Source organism: Petaurus breviceps, unplaced genomic scaffold, assembly GCF_028583685.1.
Source record: "Petaurus breviceps papuanus isolate PSGF00001 unplaced genomic scaffold, PetGlider_PUasm1.0 191, whole genome shotgun sequence".
NCBI classification, from domain to species: domain Eukaryota; kingdom Metazoa; phylum Chordata; class Mammalia; order Diprotodontia; family Petauridae; genus Petaurus; species Petaurus breviceps.
The window spans coordinates 2013330-2027977 of NW_027185811.1; the positions used below are offsets into that span (position 1 = coordinate 2013330).

A 14648-nucleotide genomic window follows, 5' to 3' on the forward strand; every position below is an offset into this window, starting at 1 on the left:
CCCTTGCTGCCCCTGGGGAGCCCCCCACACCTGTGGCCCTTGCTACCCCTGGACTGCCTCCCATACCTATAGGTTCTGCTGTCCCAGGACAGCCTCCCACACATATGGTCTTTGCTACCCCTGGACTGCCTTCCATACCTGTGGCCCCTGCTGTCCCAGGACAGCCTCCCACACCTGTGGTCTTTGCTGCTCCTGAAAAGCTTCCTACACCTGTGGCCCCTGCTGTCCCAGGACAGCCTCCCACACCTGTGGCCTTTGCTGCTCCTGAAGAGCTTCCTACACCTGTGGGCCCTGCTGTCCCTGGACAGCCCCTGACGTCATGGTACTCTGCTGCCCCTGAAGAAACCTATGTGCCACAGTCCACTCCTTTCCCTGGACAGATACTGGTCCCACCTGGGCAACAGCCACTCAAGCCATTGGTCCCTGAAAGCCTTAGGCAGTCCCTAACAACAGAGCCACTTTCTGCCATTGAGAAAGTCAGCACAGAATTGGCCCCTCCTTCATCTCTGAAGCCATTTCTGGGTCCTCCTTCTGCTCCAAAGTTTGAGAGGCCACAGTTCCCTCCCATTTCTGGAAAGCCCTCAACAGAATGGTCCCCAGAAATCTTGAAGAGTACTCAGCCTTATCCACCCAAGGAAGGGACTGGCTACAAGGCCCTGTCACCTCAACCATCTTTCATTGTTGAACATTCTTTTCCTGCTGTCAAGTTTCCAAAATCACCACCTCCTCCCTCTGCTCAGTTTCTCCAAATATCACAGCTCATGTCTTCTCATATATCCCCAAAAGTCTATCTCCCTCCCATAGATAACAAACTTCTGAGATCGTCCTCTTTTATAGCCACTGAGAAATCCAAGATGACAGTGCCCCCTTCCTCTCCTGGAGGTTTCTTTGTATCTGCTCCTCCTTCTGAGGAAAATCGATACTTTATTGATGTTGACGGTCAAAGGAAGAACCTGGTGATCATTAGCCAGGCAATGGAAGACCTTCAATTGCCATCGATGCTGCATCAAACAACTAAGGAACTCATAAATGAGACCCATTATTTGAACCTAATCAGGCTCGGGTACCTGTTCCGCAAGTACATTGCCTATAGGCTGATCCAGAGTGCCAGGTAGAGTGTGCGCATCTAGTTTCATTGATGATGGGAGGGAATCCCTCTGTAGAAGGGCAGAGAAGGGTTGAGGGTGGGAGATTAAGACTTGGTTCGAAGAGTGCAAGGAAATGTTATTTTAAGAAATGTATTAAGAAATTCTAGGAGTTGAAACCAATTGTCCTCCCACTCCAGATTTTTGTCTTACAAAAAAAGGAATATTTTGTAGGAGGTCTTGATTACCTTTTATCATCTCATCTTCAGAAAGTTAGGGATAGACCTCAAGCATCTCTAACTTCTCTTCATTGATAGAATATGTGACCTGTATATTTCTTATAGTTTAAGGGTGTGTTGTGTATGTGTGTGTTTTGGAACAGGGGTGGGGGTGAAAAGGGTTACTGCTACCTCTGATAAGATGGGAGCCAATTAAAATGAGGTGAGAGGACAATATCTTATTGAGAGGCAGAGAACACAGTATGCTGAATTGGAGTCAGGAAGCCCTGGCTACAAAAAAGTCCTCCATTACACTCACTAGATATGTGACCATAGACAAAGTCATTAACATCTCTTAAGTCTCAGTTTCCTGCTTTGTAAAACGATAAGGTTGAACTAAGGTCCAACTCCAGCTCTGATCCTATGATTTTTTTTTAATTCAAAAATCATTGAGAACCTGTCTCATGCCTACTATTAATCTATCATTGACTGGTGAGACTACATATACCGTGTTTCCCCGATAATAAGACCTATCCCGAAAATAAGCCCTCCCCTTACTGTGTAAGATTCCTCTAAAATAAGCCCTCCCCTGAAAATAAGCCCTCTGGTGTTTTTCTGTCCAAAAAAATAATAAGACAGTGTCTTATTATCGGGGAAACACGGTAATAGAAACTGATTTTCTAGCCTGGTAGAAGCGTGAATGTGACACCAGGGGAAGGAAGTTTTGAGGCTGTTAAGATTATAGTGTTAATTTCAAGTCCAGAGCAGAAGGCATTAGTCTCTCAGTACTAAGGTCAGTGAGTTACCCTTCCAAAACAATCTAACCTTTTTCTGAAACTGCGAAATGTTATACTCTTTTGCCTTATATCTTATTTCTCATCAAAATGCTGTAGATTAAAAAAAGATTTATTTTGTGTAAGAGAGTCAGTTCCCTCTTATCTTGATTTAGTCAGGAAATATAGTCACATAGATCAGGTTAATGTTTTATTTAACCCTGTGATCCCTTTACAATGTGTGGATATGTTTCTCTGATGGAATTAGAGACAACAGCATCATTGGACAATTAAACACACCTTGGCGGGGCTTTAAGTCCCCACATTTTAATTTTTTTTTTTAGTTTAAAAATTTTTTCAAAATTAATTTTATTTTTTTTTATTTAAATTTTTTAAAATTAATTTTAAAGTCAATTTGAGGGAGGGTAGAATCAGAAATGCTTTGTGGAGAAGGCCTCTGCTTAGGGAAAAATAAGGTATTTCTCTGTCCTGCCTTTCAACTCCCAACATCTAGTTACTGCTAGATGCCATCTGCCATGCCCAGAGAAAACTCTCCATTGACAAACAGCTTAAGAGTTGGTTGGTTCAGAAAAGCTTGAGGAACAATTGAGGACGTGGACACAGACACAGAAGGATAGTCAATGGAAGAAAGGAGGAATGGGACCCCTGGAAACAGAGAAGAATGCTGACCATGGAGAGGGAAAAACCTTTGGAATCTAGCTGAGCAGCCCTGCCAGAAGAGACAGTTCATGGTCTGAGGACTCAATCTTCTGGGCCCTCCAGTACTAGGAGTTGTCTGCAGATATAACCTACATATCTGCTTCATTAGTATTGTACTCAGTTTAAACCCATTCTTCCCAAGCATGTTTTGTTGTGCATTTATGGAAGAGCACACCACAGATGTGAGAATGTTTTGTAATTACTGTTCTTACTGTGACATCTTGGCAAGTATCTTTGCTACGAGCTAATCATATCTTGTTATTTCAGTCTTGTCCAGCTCTTCATGATCCAATTTGGGGTTTTTCTTATCAAAGATATTGGAATAACTTGCCATTTTCTCCTCCAGCTCATTTTACAAATGAGGAAACTGAGATAAACAGGGTTAAGTGACTTGCCCAGAGTGACACAGCTAGTAAGTGTCTGAGTCCAGATTTGAACTCAGGAAAATGAGTCTTCCTGACTCCAGACCTACCACTCTTATCAACTTTGCCACTTAAATTTTGCTTATTTGCTGTTGATGGGTAATTCTAACCTCAACTGATATAGTCACAATGTATAGTTACCAATTAACTATAATTTTAGAATTACAGCTTCACAGAGTTAATCCTGGAACCTGAGGTTGTTAGCAACCTTTAGAGACTAAGCTTTAGATTACAAGTGTGAGTTAGAGGAGTACTCCAGCAGGGTTATTGGTATTTCATCCAGGATGCACCCCGCATTTTCAGTGCCCTACTATGGAAAATATGTTCTCCATACTCTCCTCCTTGAATATCCTAGTAGGGATTCGCCTTTTTTGTTTCAGATTAATTGGACAGTTTTACAAGGAATTTTACAAGTCAGATTGGTTTCTTCTGGATGACTCGTATAGGGTTGGATGTTTATATACTAATATCTGTCATATTGCTATACATTATGATTATGGAAAATGACATGAGCAGTATGAATGTTACATCCCTAAAACACTGGCACTTAGCAGTTCGTTCATCTTTACTCTTAAAAAAAACCAAACTTTTAAGCAGCCCTATACTTTTGCCTTACTCTGACATAAGTCCATACAGCCTTTTTGAGATCTTTATTGACTGCAGGTCTATAGTATAAGGTTTGTCTGTTAGCCTAGAAATCTAGATAGAGTAAACAACAAGTACTTAATACTTTTTGGAGAGCCCCATACCTCTTCAGGACTTCTAGGCTTTTTGTTTGTTTGTTTTTTAATGTTAGCTTCCTTGTCTTAGTGAGGTGAGTGTCACATCCCAGGTCTAAAATCCCAGTGGGGAGGAAGTGCCCCACGTGTTCCAGGATTGCTGTAGGGACTACACTCGATTCCCTTTTCTGTTTTCTTTATTGTCTTTGAATTGGGGAAAGCCTTTGCAAGCACCAAGACAAGCAGTAGCATATAAGAATTTTATAAGGTAGTAAGAGTTTGCTAAAATCTATACCCCTTAATTGGAAACCGAATGTAATCCCCAGGCCCACCAGCTATTATATCCTTTATCCTGGTGGAATTATCTGTTTCCAAGATGTTTTTGTGAACCCCGCTCTATGAACTTTGCCAAAAAGCATCCCATTTCATTTTTGGGGATCAGGAAATGTTTAAACTGGTGAGATAGTGTAAAGGAGGGTATTCACTAACCTCAGTTGATGTAGTTACAGTATGTAGTCACACATGTTAAAATGTTAATGTTTTAACAAGGTGTACCATCTTGTTATTGCTTTGTGATATTTGCAACCTCATTGGACAAGCAAAAAATTAGATATACCTTTTCAGGGTTTAAAGCTAGTTCCTAGGGACAGTTGATCAGAGTTTGAGGGATTGCAGGATCAGGAATGCATTGTGGAAGAGTATTGTACTGGATGGTGGGAGGAGAGGAGGGGATCTCTCTCCCTTCTCCAAACTGGGCATGCCATGGCATCCAGTAGTAATTTTCCCAGGGGAAGACACTCTATCCAGAAGTTCAAGAGTTCTTCAGTTCAAAAATGAGGGAGCAGAGATACTTACTTGGATGGACACATACAGAAAGACAATCAGTGGAGGAAAGGAGTAGCTTTGAGGGATGGGACTCCTGGAAGTAGAGAAGAAAACTGACTACAGAAAGGAGAAAATCCTTGATATCCAGCTGAGCAACCCAACCAGAAAAGATATTTTACCTAAAGGAACTACCGAAGGAAGGAAGGAAGGAAGGAAGGAAGGAAGGAAGGAAGGAAGGAAGGAAGGAAGGAAGGAAAGGACATCCAAGCCCTGCATTACCAGGAGTTTTGAGTTGCCTTTGCCTCACATGCATTCTACACATATGCCTCATCATTGTACTCTCAGTTCTCATCTGACCTTTCTTGTCATGGTTGCTGTATATTTGTGGAAAAGCACACCACAAGTTTACAGTTTATAGTTACTATTCTTACCATGCTGCAAGTCATGTAACCCTGTTTGCCTCAGTTTCCTCATCTGCAAAATGAGCTGGAGAAGGAAATGGCAAATCCCTCCAGTATCTTTGCTATGAAAACCCCAAATTAGTCAACAAAACCCCATGAAGAGTTCAACACAACTGAAAAACGACTGGATCCACACACATTCTTCCCCTGACATCTTAAATATCTTTTCTAAGAACCTCTTGTCTCCACTGGTTGATAGTTAATGGACACTTTAATGTTTTTAGTTGACTGATTGTTAATGGTGGGGACTTGTGAGCTATAGCTTTAGGAGTACAACCTCACAGGGCTTCCCCTGGGGGTCCAGGTAGCATTCACCCTCTGGAATGAATTCACCAGAATATGCCAGAGAGAGTGCTACACTTAAAAATGAGCTTTATTGATGCCTTTTGTCCTTACATCATAGTCATTTCAAGTCCTACTCTTGTAACTTCAGATAAGTTACTTAACCTTTCTGAGTTTCAGCTTCCTCCTTGGTGAAATAGGGATAATACTTGTGCCATCTCCCTACAGGGCTGTTGTGAGCAAAACACTCCAGAAACCCAAAACTGCCACAAAAATGTGAATTATGATGGTTATCACAGGGCAGCTGGTAGCACAATGGATTGAGTACTGGGCCTAAAGCCAGAAAACCTGAGTTTAAATACAACCTCAAATACTTCCTAAGTTCTGGGCAAGGCATCTAACTTCTGTTTGCTCCATTTCCCTCAACTGTAAAATGAGGATTATAGCACCTCCTTCCGAGGATCAAATGGATTAATATTTGTCAAAAGCACTTAGCTTGGCATAGTGCTTGGCACGAACTGGTGCTGTGTAAATACTTGTTTCCTTCCTCTCCCCTTATTACTACCCTTAATGTAGAAAGCATTCGTGAAAGATGGTACAATGTGGTAGAAAGAACACTAAATGAGGAATGAGAAGGCTTGAGTTCAGATATGTAGCTCTGGCACTCCTTAGACATATACATAATCTTTAGTCAGTCACCAAAGCTTTCAGATTTAGTTTTCTTGTCTGTAAAAGGGGAATAATAATAACAATCTGCTACTTCCCTCACAGAGTTTTTATTTAATTCACTTCTGCAAATATTAAGTATCTACTCTGTGTAGAAGATTAAACAAGAGAAGGGATCCCTAGGGAAGATCTGAGTTTAGATAAGACAAGCTGCCTGTCCTCATAGAGCATAAATGAGAATTGCTATTATGGTACTTTTTTTTTTTTTGCTTTTTGGAGGGGGGAAAGCAGGGCAATTGGAGTTAAGTGACTTGCCCAAGGTCACACAGCTAGTAAGTGTCAAGTGTCTGAGGCCAGATTTGAACTCAGATCCTCCTGACTCCAGGGCCAGTGCTCTATTCACTGTGCCACCTAGCTACCCCGTATGGTTCTTCTTAAACGATATTTTTGCCTAATTGTTCCTTTGTCCTAGGAGATCGTTTGTGGGCTTTCTTGTACTCACTTGAGCAGTCTTTATATTTTTCTAAAATGGACCATTTTCCTTAGGAAATTTACTTTGTCAGTTATTCATACAAAACTTTGTTCAATTGCTTGACTTTGTGTTTGGTGTACATAGTTCCTGGGCTCCTACTAAAGTCACAAGGCTTCTTAGACAGTGTCTGTAAGCTTACTAGCTGTGTTACTCTTGCAAAGTCATAGGATAATGGATAGAGAGCTGGAGGGGACCTCAGAGGCAATCCAATCCAACCCTTTATTTTACAGGTAAGAAAACTGAGGCCAAGGAGGGTTAAGTGACTTGCCTACTGATACTAGTAGTAAACATTAGAAAAAGGATTTGAACTCAGGTCCTCTAACTGAAGAATCAGAGCTGTCACTCTTTACTTCTCTGAGCCAGTTTCCTCATCTGTAAAACAGTAACAACAACAGTAATAAAAGTAGTGACATAATACTTTATGGCTTACAAAGTGCTTTGCACATATTATCTCATTTTATCCTCATATCAACCCTAGGAGATAGGTACTGTTATTTTACCTATTTTACCAATGAGGAAACTGAGTCAGACAGAGGTCAAGTGACTTGCCCAGATTCATACAAAGTATCTCAGGCCAGATATGAACTTGGGTTTTTCTGCCTCCAAACCCAACGCTCTATGTACGACTTGTATTACTGAGGGTTATTGTGATTAACGTGTTTTATAAATCTTTAAGTACTCTAGAAATAGGCCTTAATTACATCAATGTCTCCTAATGGCTTAGAGGTAAGCCTGGGTTCTTGAAGGTAATGCAGGTGGGGTGCAGGCTCCATCAGGCTCTACCAAACTGAGAAGGGTTAGAGATAATGTCTGATTTCCTAGTAGGTTGTCCACTAACCTGTTAAACAAACAAAAAATACAAAATCCTGAGTAGCTCCTTTCCTCTTCTTCAGTGGTGGTAGCAGAGTGTGTTAAGAATTACATTTTTTTTTTTTAGATTATCATTAAAGCTGACTTTAATGTCAAATTCTCCAAATGTGAGAACCTTGTTCAGTACCCAACAACTGCACTTACTATTGGAGAAGTGGAATTGTCTCAAACTTGACATTCTTGCTATAAATGAAAACGAGATGAAGGGAAGTTATAGAAAAATGGAAGTATTGATTATAGGTGTCTCTTAGAGGCGGTAAATAAAGGCATTGGTATGTGTTATCACATATATTCAAAGACAATATGAAATATCATTTCTTTGGAGACATAGGCTTATATTGTATCCCCCATAGAAGTGTGTGTAGAGTGTGGGTTGGATATGCCAGCTCACCACGGGGAATCATTCCCATTGCACCTTTTCCTTCCCCTCAGAGTAAATGCCACTGGGGATGTTCTCCTAGTATCCCAGGACTGCTAGCCCATGGCAGGCATTCCAAAAAACCACTGTGAGAATAATTGTAGGTTATATGCCAACATCTTTAGCACAAGTTAAAAAGATAAAAACAAGTTTCTTAATATCTTTTGTTTTCGTATTGTCCTCATTTCTAAATATATCACTCCCTGATTCTCTAACTGGTTCTTTGTAACAAAGATTTGTGGGGTGTAGTGGGGGAGCAGTTCAGTAAAACTGAACACAACATCAACCATGTCTTTAAAGGTATATTTTCCCTGATTCTTCTTTGTGGCCAACCTTAATCAGTTCAATTACATATAATCAAGTTTTTCTCATGATTTTTTTGTATTATTTTAGTCATTGTACATATTGTTTTCCTGTTTCTAAGTCTTTCCATGTTTCTTACAGTTGATCATATTCAAAAGTCTCTAAATTTTATCAACATATATTTTAATACATGGTAACTTTAATGTAAAAGTTGACATAGGAAAGGACAGTGTAAAATATATTGGAAAGCATGGTTTGGGAGTAAGATATGAAGGAGCCCAAAAGTTTGTAAATGATTCAAAAGACTCATGTGCTCTTGTAACATGATTTTTTTTTTAAGAGAGAAAATGCTGGACATGACCACCATCAAATAACATCACAAAAAAAGAAAACCTGAATTTTTTCTAATAGACAAGAAATCATTAGTTTCTGACATAGGTGTATATACCATATTTCATTAATGTTGTATACCCAGAGAATTTTTATTTTTTTAATGTGATTCATCAAACAAACTTAAGAAACCAAATTTAAATAAATTTATGTTTTTCATGAGCTAAATTTGATTTTAAAATGCAAATTTTAAAAATTGCTACAGAATATATTAAAAATTTTTGGAGACATTAGGGTGTGTTTGGGCACACCTGTCAGATGATATGGGAATGTTGATATGGGATATTGATATGAGAATGGGATATTGATATGGGAATGGGATATTGATATGGGAATTATTTCCAAATCAGTTGTATGATTTGGTCAGGCTATCACCTTGTTAGTGAAAAGATTAACAGCAACTTAGAAGAAAGAATAAAAATAAGGAGTGGATATGCAATTGGAACTATTTGTGCTTTACACATATTTAAACAAGCAGTTGTTGAAGTAGAATGAAAAAAACAGATAAAAGAATAGTCATTGATATGGTTTATCACTGTTTCTCAGGGAAGTTTCACCAATGTAAAGCAGTTGCCACAATGAGGAAAATCAAAATCAGAAACTGGAAGATTATGAGCAATATCACTTCACAAAAACATTAGAGAGAAAAATAAGTTTACAGAAAGCTTCTCAAGGGATCCAAATAAACTAGATTATCCCAAGGGCATTTAAAGCTGAAACTGGAAAAAGAACAATGAACAGATGAAAAATAGAAAAATTTTGTGAAGATTTCTATAAAAAATACTCTTCTCCCTCAGTGAGAATGGAGCCACCACATTTGGACTCCAATATCATAGGTTCCTAAGCACTATTTGAAGTAGTAACAATAACAGTGACCCTCTGGACCCAGTCCTCCTGAGATCACTGCACTCCCCTCCCAAGGGGCTGAGCTATCTTTATTAGTAGTTGAATAAAAATTCAGTTAACCCATTATATTTACTTGGGCATAGACCATTCTTCACATCCTTTCTAGTCATTTACCAGGATACCAGGGCATATCCAGAACAAGGATCTTGCCACCATACCTTATTACCACGTATGTACTCCCTCACTTTTTGCTCAATTTGTACTCTGAATCTATCACATCTTAACACGATGACCTCTTTCATTACACATCCTCTAGAATTGTAGTTGGTCATATCTGCTTGGCCCTAACGGTAGCAGAGGTAACTCTTTTATACCTCCCTAATTGATTCACTATTCTACCTACCACAGCAGCTCTTTTGAACTTTTTCATACCTCCTCACACATCTCTCTTCCCTTTTGTGATTGAACTCCTTGAGAAGGTTGTCTACCACAGGTGCCCCTACATCTCTCTTAAAAAATATATTTTTTTCAATCAGCAAAAATCTACCATCTCACCTTCCCATCCTAACCACTCCCCGCCTTCCAAGTTGAGAAGTAGGGAGAAACAAAACCCATTACTAACATGTAAAAATCAAAACAAACTTTCACATTGGCCATGTCCAAAAAAAAAAATTGTCTCATTCTTTATTCTTAAGTTCTTTATTCCCTATTAGGATATGGATAACATATTTTATCATGAATCTTTTGGAATTGTGCTTGGTCATAAGTGTTCCCAATTCTTTCAAAGTTGGTTGTCTCTATGATTTTGTTTTCATTGTATAAATTGTTCTTGGTTCTTTTTTACTTCATTCTGTATCATTTCATCTAAGTCTTCCCAGGTTTCTCTGAAACTGTCTCTTTCATAATTTTAAACATCGCAACAGTGTTCCATTACATTTATCATAACTTAATCACCCATTCCCCTGATTTATTGGCACAACCTAAGATTGTCATTTTTGCCAACTCAAAAAGAATTATAAATATTTTTGTGCATCCTTAGTTAGAGATTGTTTTGCTTAGGAATAATCTCCCCCTTGATTTACCATCCTTCTAATTCTTCACTTTTCCCCTTTCCTAATTCTTTGTTAAGTGAAATGAATTTATGAACCCAATTGTGATATGTATATTACATGCGTGCATATATTCTCTCTTCTTTTAACCAGCTTGGATAAGAATAAGGATGAAGTATCAGCTACTCCTTCCACCCTCCTCCTTCTGTTTGGTTCATTTTAAGTTTCAGGGAGTACATATTGCTCATTTCTTGGGGTTTTCAATGTTGTGTTATTCCAGGATCTCAAGGACAGACTAGGTGCCTTTAAGCTTTTAGTGCTCTCAAAGTCAACCAATCTAGGGCATAATCTGATAGCTGACCCCCTGGTCTGAGCTCTGACTTGGGTTTAAGTTTGAGCAGCACTAAACTGTTGCTGGACTCAGTACATATCAACTAGCTGGAAAGTTGTGTTAGTTCAGTGACAGAATTGTAGAGTCATCTTTGATCTGAAATTCATGCCCCAATTATTCCTCTGAAGAGTGGCAGTATGCTGGAACAGAGACCCCACTCTGCTCCTGCTTGCTTCTTAACTTCCTAATTTCTTGGTGCCCTATCCAGGGCCTCCCAAGTTGGAAATCACAGGAATGAAATGCTACCTCAAGTGCAAATATCCTTAATCTGTCCTATATTTGTGACCCAGAACTGGGTTATGGGTGACCAAGCTATCATTTGGTACCTATCTCTGTCATGGTCACATATATGGGTCTGGGACCACATCTTGCTTTGATGAATAGCTTCTCTCTGGGTGCCAGAGTGTTCCATTCATGGCATGCTCCTGGCCTGACTTCATATTCAGTGTCTACATGCTGACTTGGGCTAGACAAAGGACTCACTGTGACTTTCTGGATTTCCCTATCAGGATTCAGTATTTTACATTTTTAGGTCTCTTTGGAAGAGTTATACTGCTTCTGGCAACTCTGGAATTTTGGTGGTTCCTCCTGCTTCTTTAAGGAAGCTAGGTGGTGCAGTAGGTAGAGTGACAGGCTGGGAGTCAAGAAGACTGAGTTTGAATTCCTGAGTTCAAATATAGCCTTAGACTCTCACTAGCTGTGTGACCCTGGGTGAGTCACTCTAACCCTGTTTGTCTCAGTTTCCTCATCTGCAAAAAAATCTGGAGAAGGAAATGACAAGCAAATAAATATCTTTGCCAAGAAAATCCCCAATGGAGTCACAAAGAGTTGAACATGGCTGAAAAAGAGCTCCACAAGCTGATTCTTCCCCCTCACTCTTTTTGTAACTCTTTGACTTCTGTCTTCATCATCCAACGGAAATTGCTTTCTCAAGTTACCAGGGATCTCTTAATTGCCAGATTGATGACCTTATTTCCATTCTCACTGTTCTTGATCTTTCTGCAAACTTTGACAGTCAATCACCACCTTCTCTTTGATACTCTCTTCTCTCTGAGTTTTCACTGGTGTCTATCTGTTTTTCTCCTACCTGTGTCTGACCATTCCTCCAGTCTCCTTTGCTGAATCTTCATCCAGTATGACTGCAAACCATGGATATACCCCTGGGTCCTGTCCTGGGCCCTGTTCTCCCTCTGTATTATTTCATTTGGTGAATTTCACTTCCCATGGTTTCAGTGATCATGTCTCAGCAGCTGATTGTCAGATCTACTTCTTTCCTACGCTCTCATCTCTCAACTGCCTTTTAGACATCTTGAATTAGATGTCCTGTAGACATCTTAAATGCAACACATCCAAAATTGAACTCATGCTCTTTTTCCCAAAACCCTTTCCTCTTCTGAACTTCCTTATCACTGTTGAGGGTCCCACCATTCTTCCAGTCAGTCAGGCTCACAACCTGGGTGTCATCCTCTACTCCTTACTCTCTCTCAACCCCATGTCTGATCAGTGGTCAAGTCCTGTCAATTTTACCTTTGAAATAGTTCCCATATATGCCTCCTGTTCTCCTCTGACAATACCATCACCTGGGTGTAGACCCCTGTCACCACATTCTTGAAGTATTCTTGAAGTAGCCTTCTGATTGATCTCTCTGTTTCAATTCTCTTCCTGACCCAATTGACCCTTCATTCAGCTGTCAAATTGATTTTCCACATTACTCCCCACCTTCCACCACACACACACACACACACACACAATTCAAGAAACTCCAGTGGCTCCCTATTTCCTCAAATAAAAAATCTTTTGTTTGGTGTTCAAAACCCTTAATAACCTGTCTCCCCTACCTTTCCAGGTTTCTTACACCTTACACCAGCCCCCCTCCCCAACCCACTGTAAGGGCAAGCAAGGTGGGATTTTGTTGTTTTCTTTTTGGAGTTGTTTCCCAGGCTTAGGCTAAATAATTGGAAACATCTGAAGGATTAAACTCCTTTGAGCCCTGATAATTCACAGCTGTGCTGAGTCATATAGGTCTCCTGCCTTCTGGCTCTGAGACGACCAGGGGCCTAGTCTGGAAGGTTGGCATTTTGCTTTGGAGAGTCACTCATGAGAACGACCTTTTGATTCCTTGGACCCAACTCTTAGTAACCATTTGTTAAGAGCCCTCTAACTACTCAGATGTTGGTGCTCTCCCAGTCTAGTGGTATATGTAGGTGGTTGTATTATTCTGTTTAGACAGTTGGAACCCTGTCTATTGAATTCTTTCTTGGATACTCTCTTTTCTACTTATCTGTAATTAAAGTAAGATTGTTGACCCCTTTGAAACTGTCTTCCCTTTAGAAAAGCAGACCAAAGAACCTTTTCTAGCAGATTATCCTGGGTGTGCTAGGGTGCTTGCTAATACACCCATCTACCTTCTATCCAGTGACATTGGCCTCTGCTGTTCCTTGAACAAGAAATTCCATCTTTCAACTCTGAGTATTCTCACTGGCTGTCTTCTATGCCTGAAACTTTCTCTTTCATCTCCACTTGCTATCTTTCCTGACTCTCCTCAAAGGAAAGTCCCTTATTTGGGAGGCCACATGATTTTGTATAAATAGAATCTATTTTGATTATCATGAGCTTCCAGCTGGCCGTTCTAGTAATTACATAGAGGATCTAGTTCTATTCAATATCTCTCAAAAATAAAAATCTCTTACATATCTCTCCAGTATGCTTTATTGTCCATGGACCCTGATCCTCTTATTGGCTGAATTTTACCTGAAAGACTACACATAGAAAGTCAATACTGAAACAAATGACTATGGGATCTCAGAAGAAGAAAAAAACTATTTCTTTTTAAAATAAATGGTGAAAGAGAAAACTAAACAAATTCTTAAGGAAACAAGGCCTGGCAAAGAAGATTCACCTGTTCCTAGAGACAGAATGAGGTGGCAGGAAGAAGAGGCAGAGAATGTGGGGATAGAAATCTGGGGTATTGGGGTCTGTTTCTTCATATCCAACTCACCATACTCAGTTCTAATCATCAGTCCTGATATCAGTCACGAGGTCAACCTCTTATCACTCTCTGTAACATAGTTGAAGTTACTTGTCAGGAATCTATGTCAGGAGAAAGTAATAAGCCTCTTGGGCATCATTGTGTTGTATGTGTTCTTTCCATTGCATCGAGGCATGTAAAAGCTTCCCTTTTGTGGAGCTGTTCACTTCTTGCCTCTTAACAAGATTTAAACTCTCTCCATTCTCTTAGGATAAAAAGGGGAAACTGTCCTTTTTAGACAGCAGTGCCATAGGCTGCTCAGTGTCCAGCACTTAGCATGATTTGGAGACGTGAATAAGAAATGACCAGGCCATGTGGGTAGTTCAAGGAATAATGATGAACTCCATTTATTGACTCTTAGGACAAGGTTTTTATAGAGCAATGAGACAAAGGAAGGGATCTCAAGTATTCTTATCATTACCTTAGTCTGTTGTATCCCGGAAGTAGTACAGAATAAATAATTTGATAAGGATTTGTTATCTAAGAGACCAAAGATTAGGGTAAGACCTTTGATCTAGGCCTCTGGTACCTGCTAATGCAGCCACAGTCATAAACAGATACAATTGAGAGGAGACTTCAAAGCCAAAGCTGCAATCCTCAAAAGACATCATGTTTAGAGCTGACCACCCAAAGATACCTGAGTGCTGAAT

The 14648-nt window shown here is 39.8% G+C and overlaps 1 protein-coding gene across 1 annotated transcript in view; it reads left to right on the plus strand.

The window, feature by feature from the left end:
* Nucleotides 1-14648, plus strand: part of FAM186A (family with sequence similarity 186 member A) — a 142222-nt gene that overhangs the window by 70921 nt on the left and 56653 nt on the right. Inside the window, 2 exon segments of the mRNA XM_069092510.1 lie at nt 1; nt 4-1111. The exon segment at nt 1 is cut by the window's left edge and continues 663 nt beyond it. Of these exon segments, the coding sequence (XP_068948611.1) occupies nt 1; nt 4-1111 (1109 nt within the window).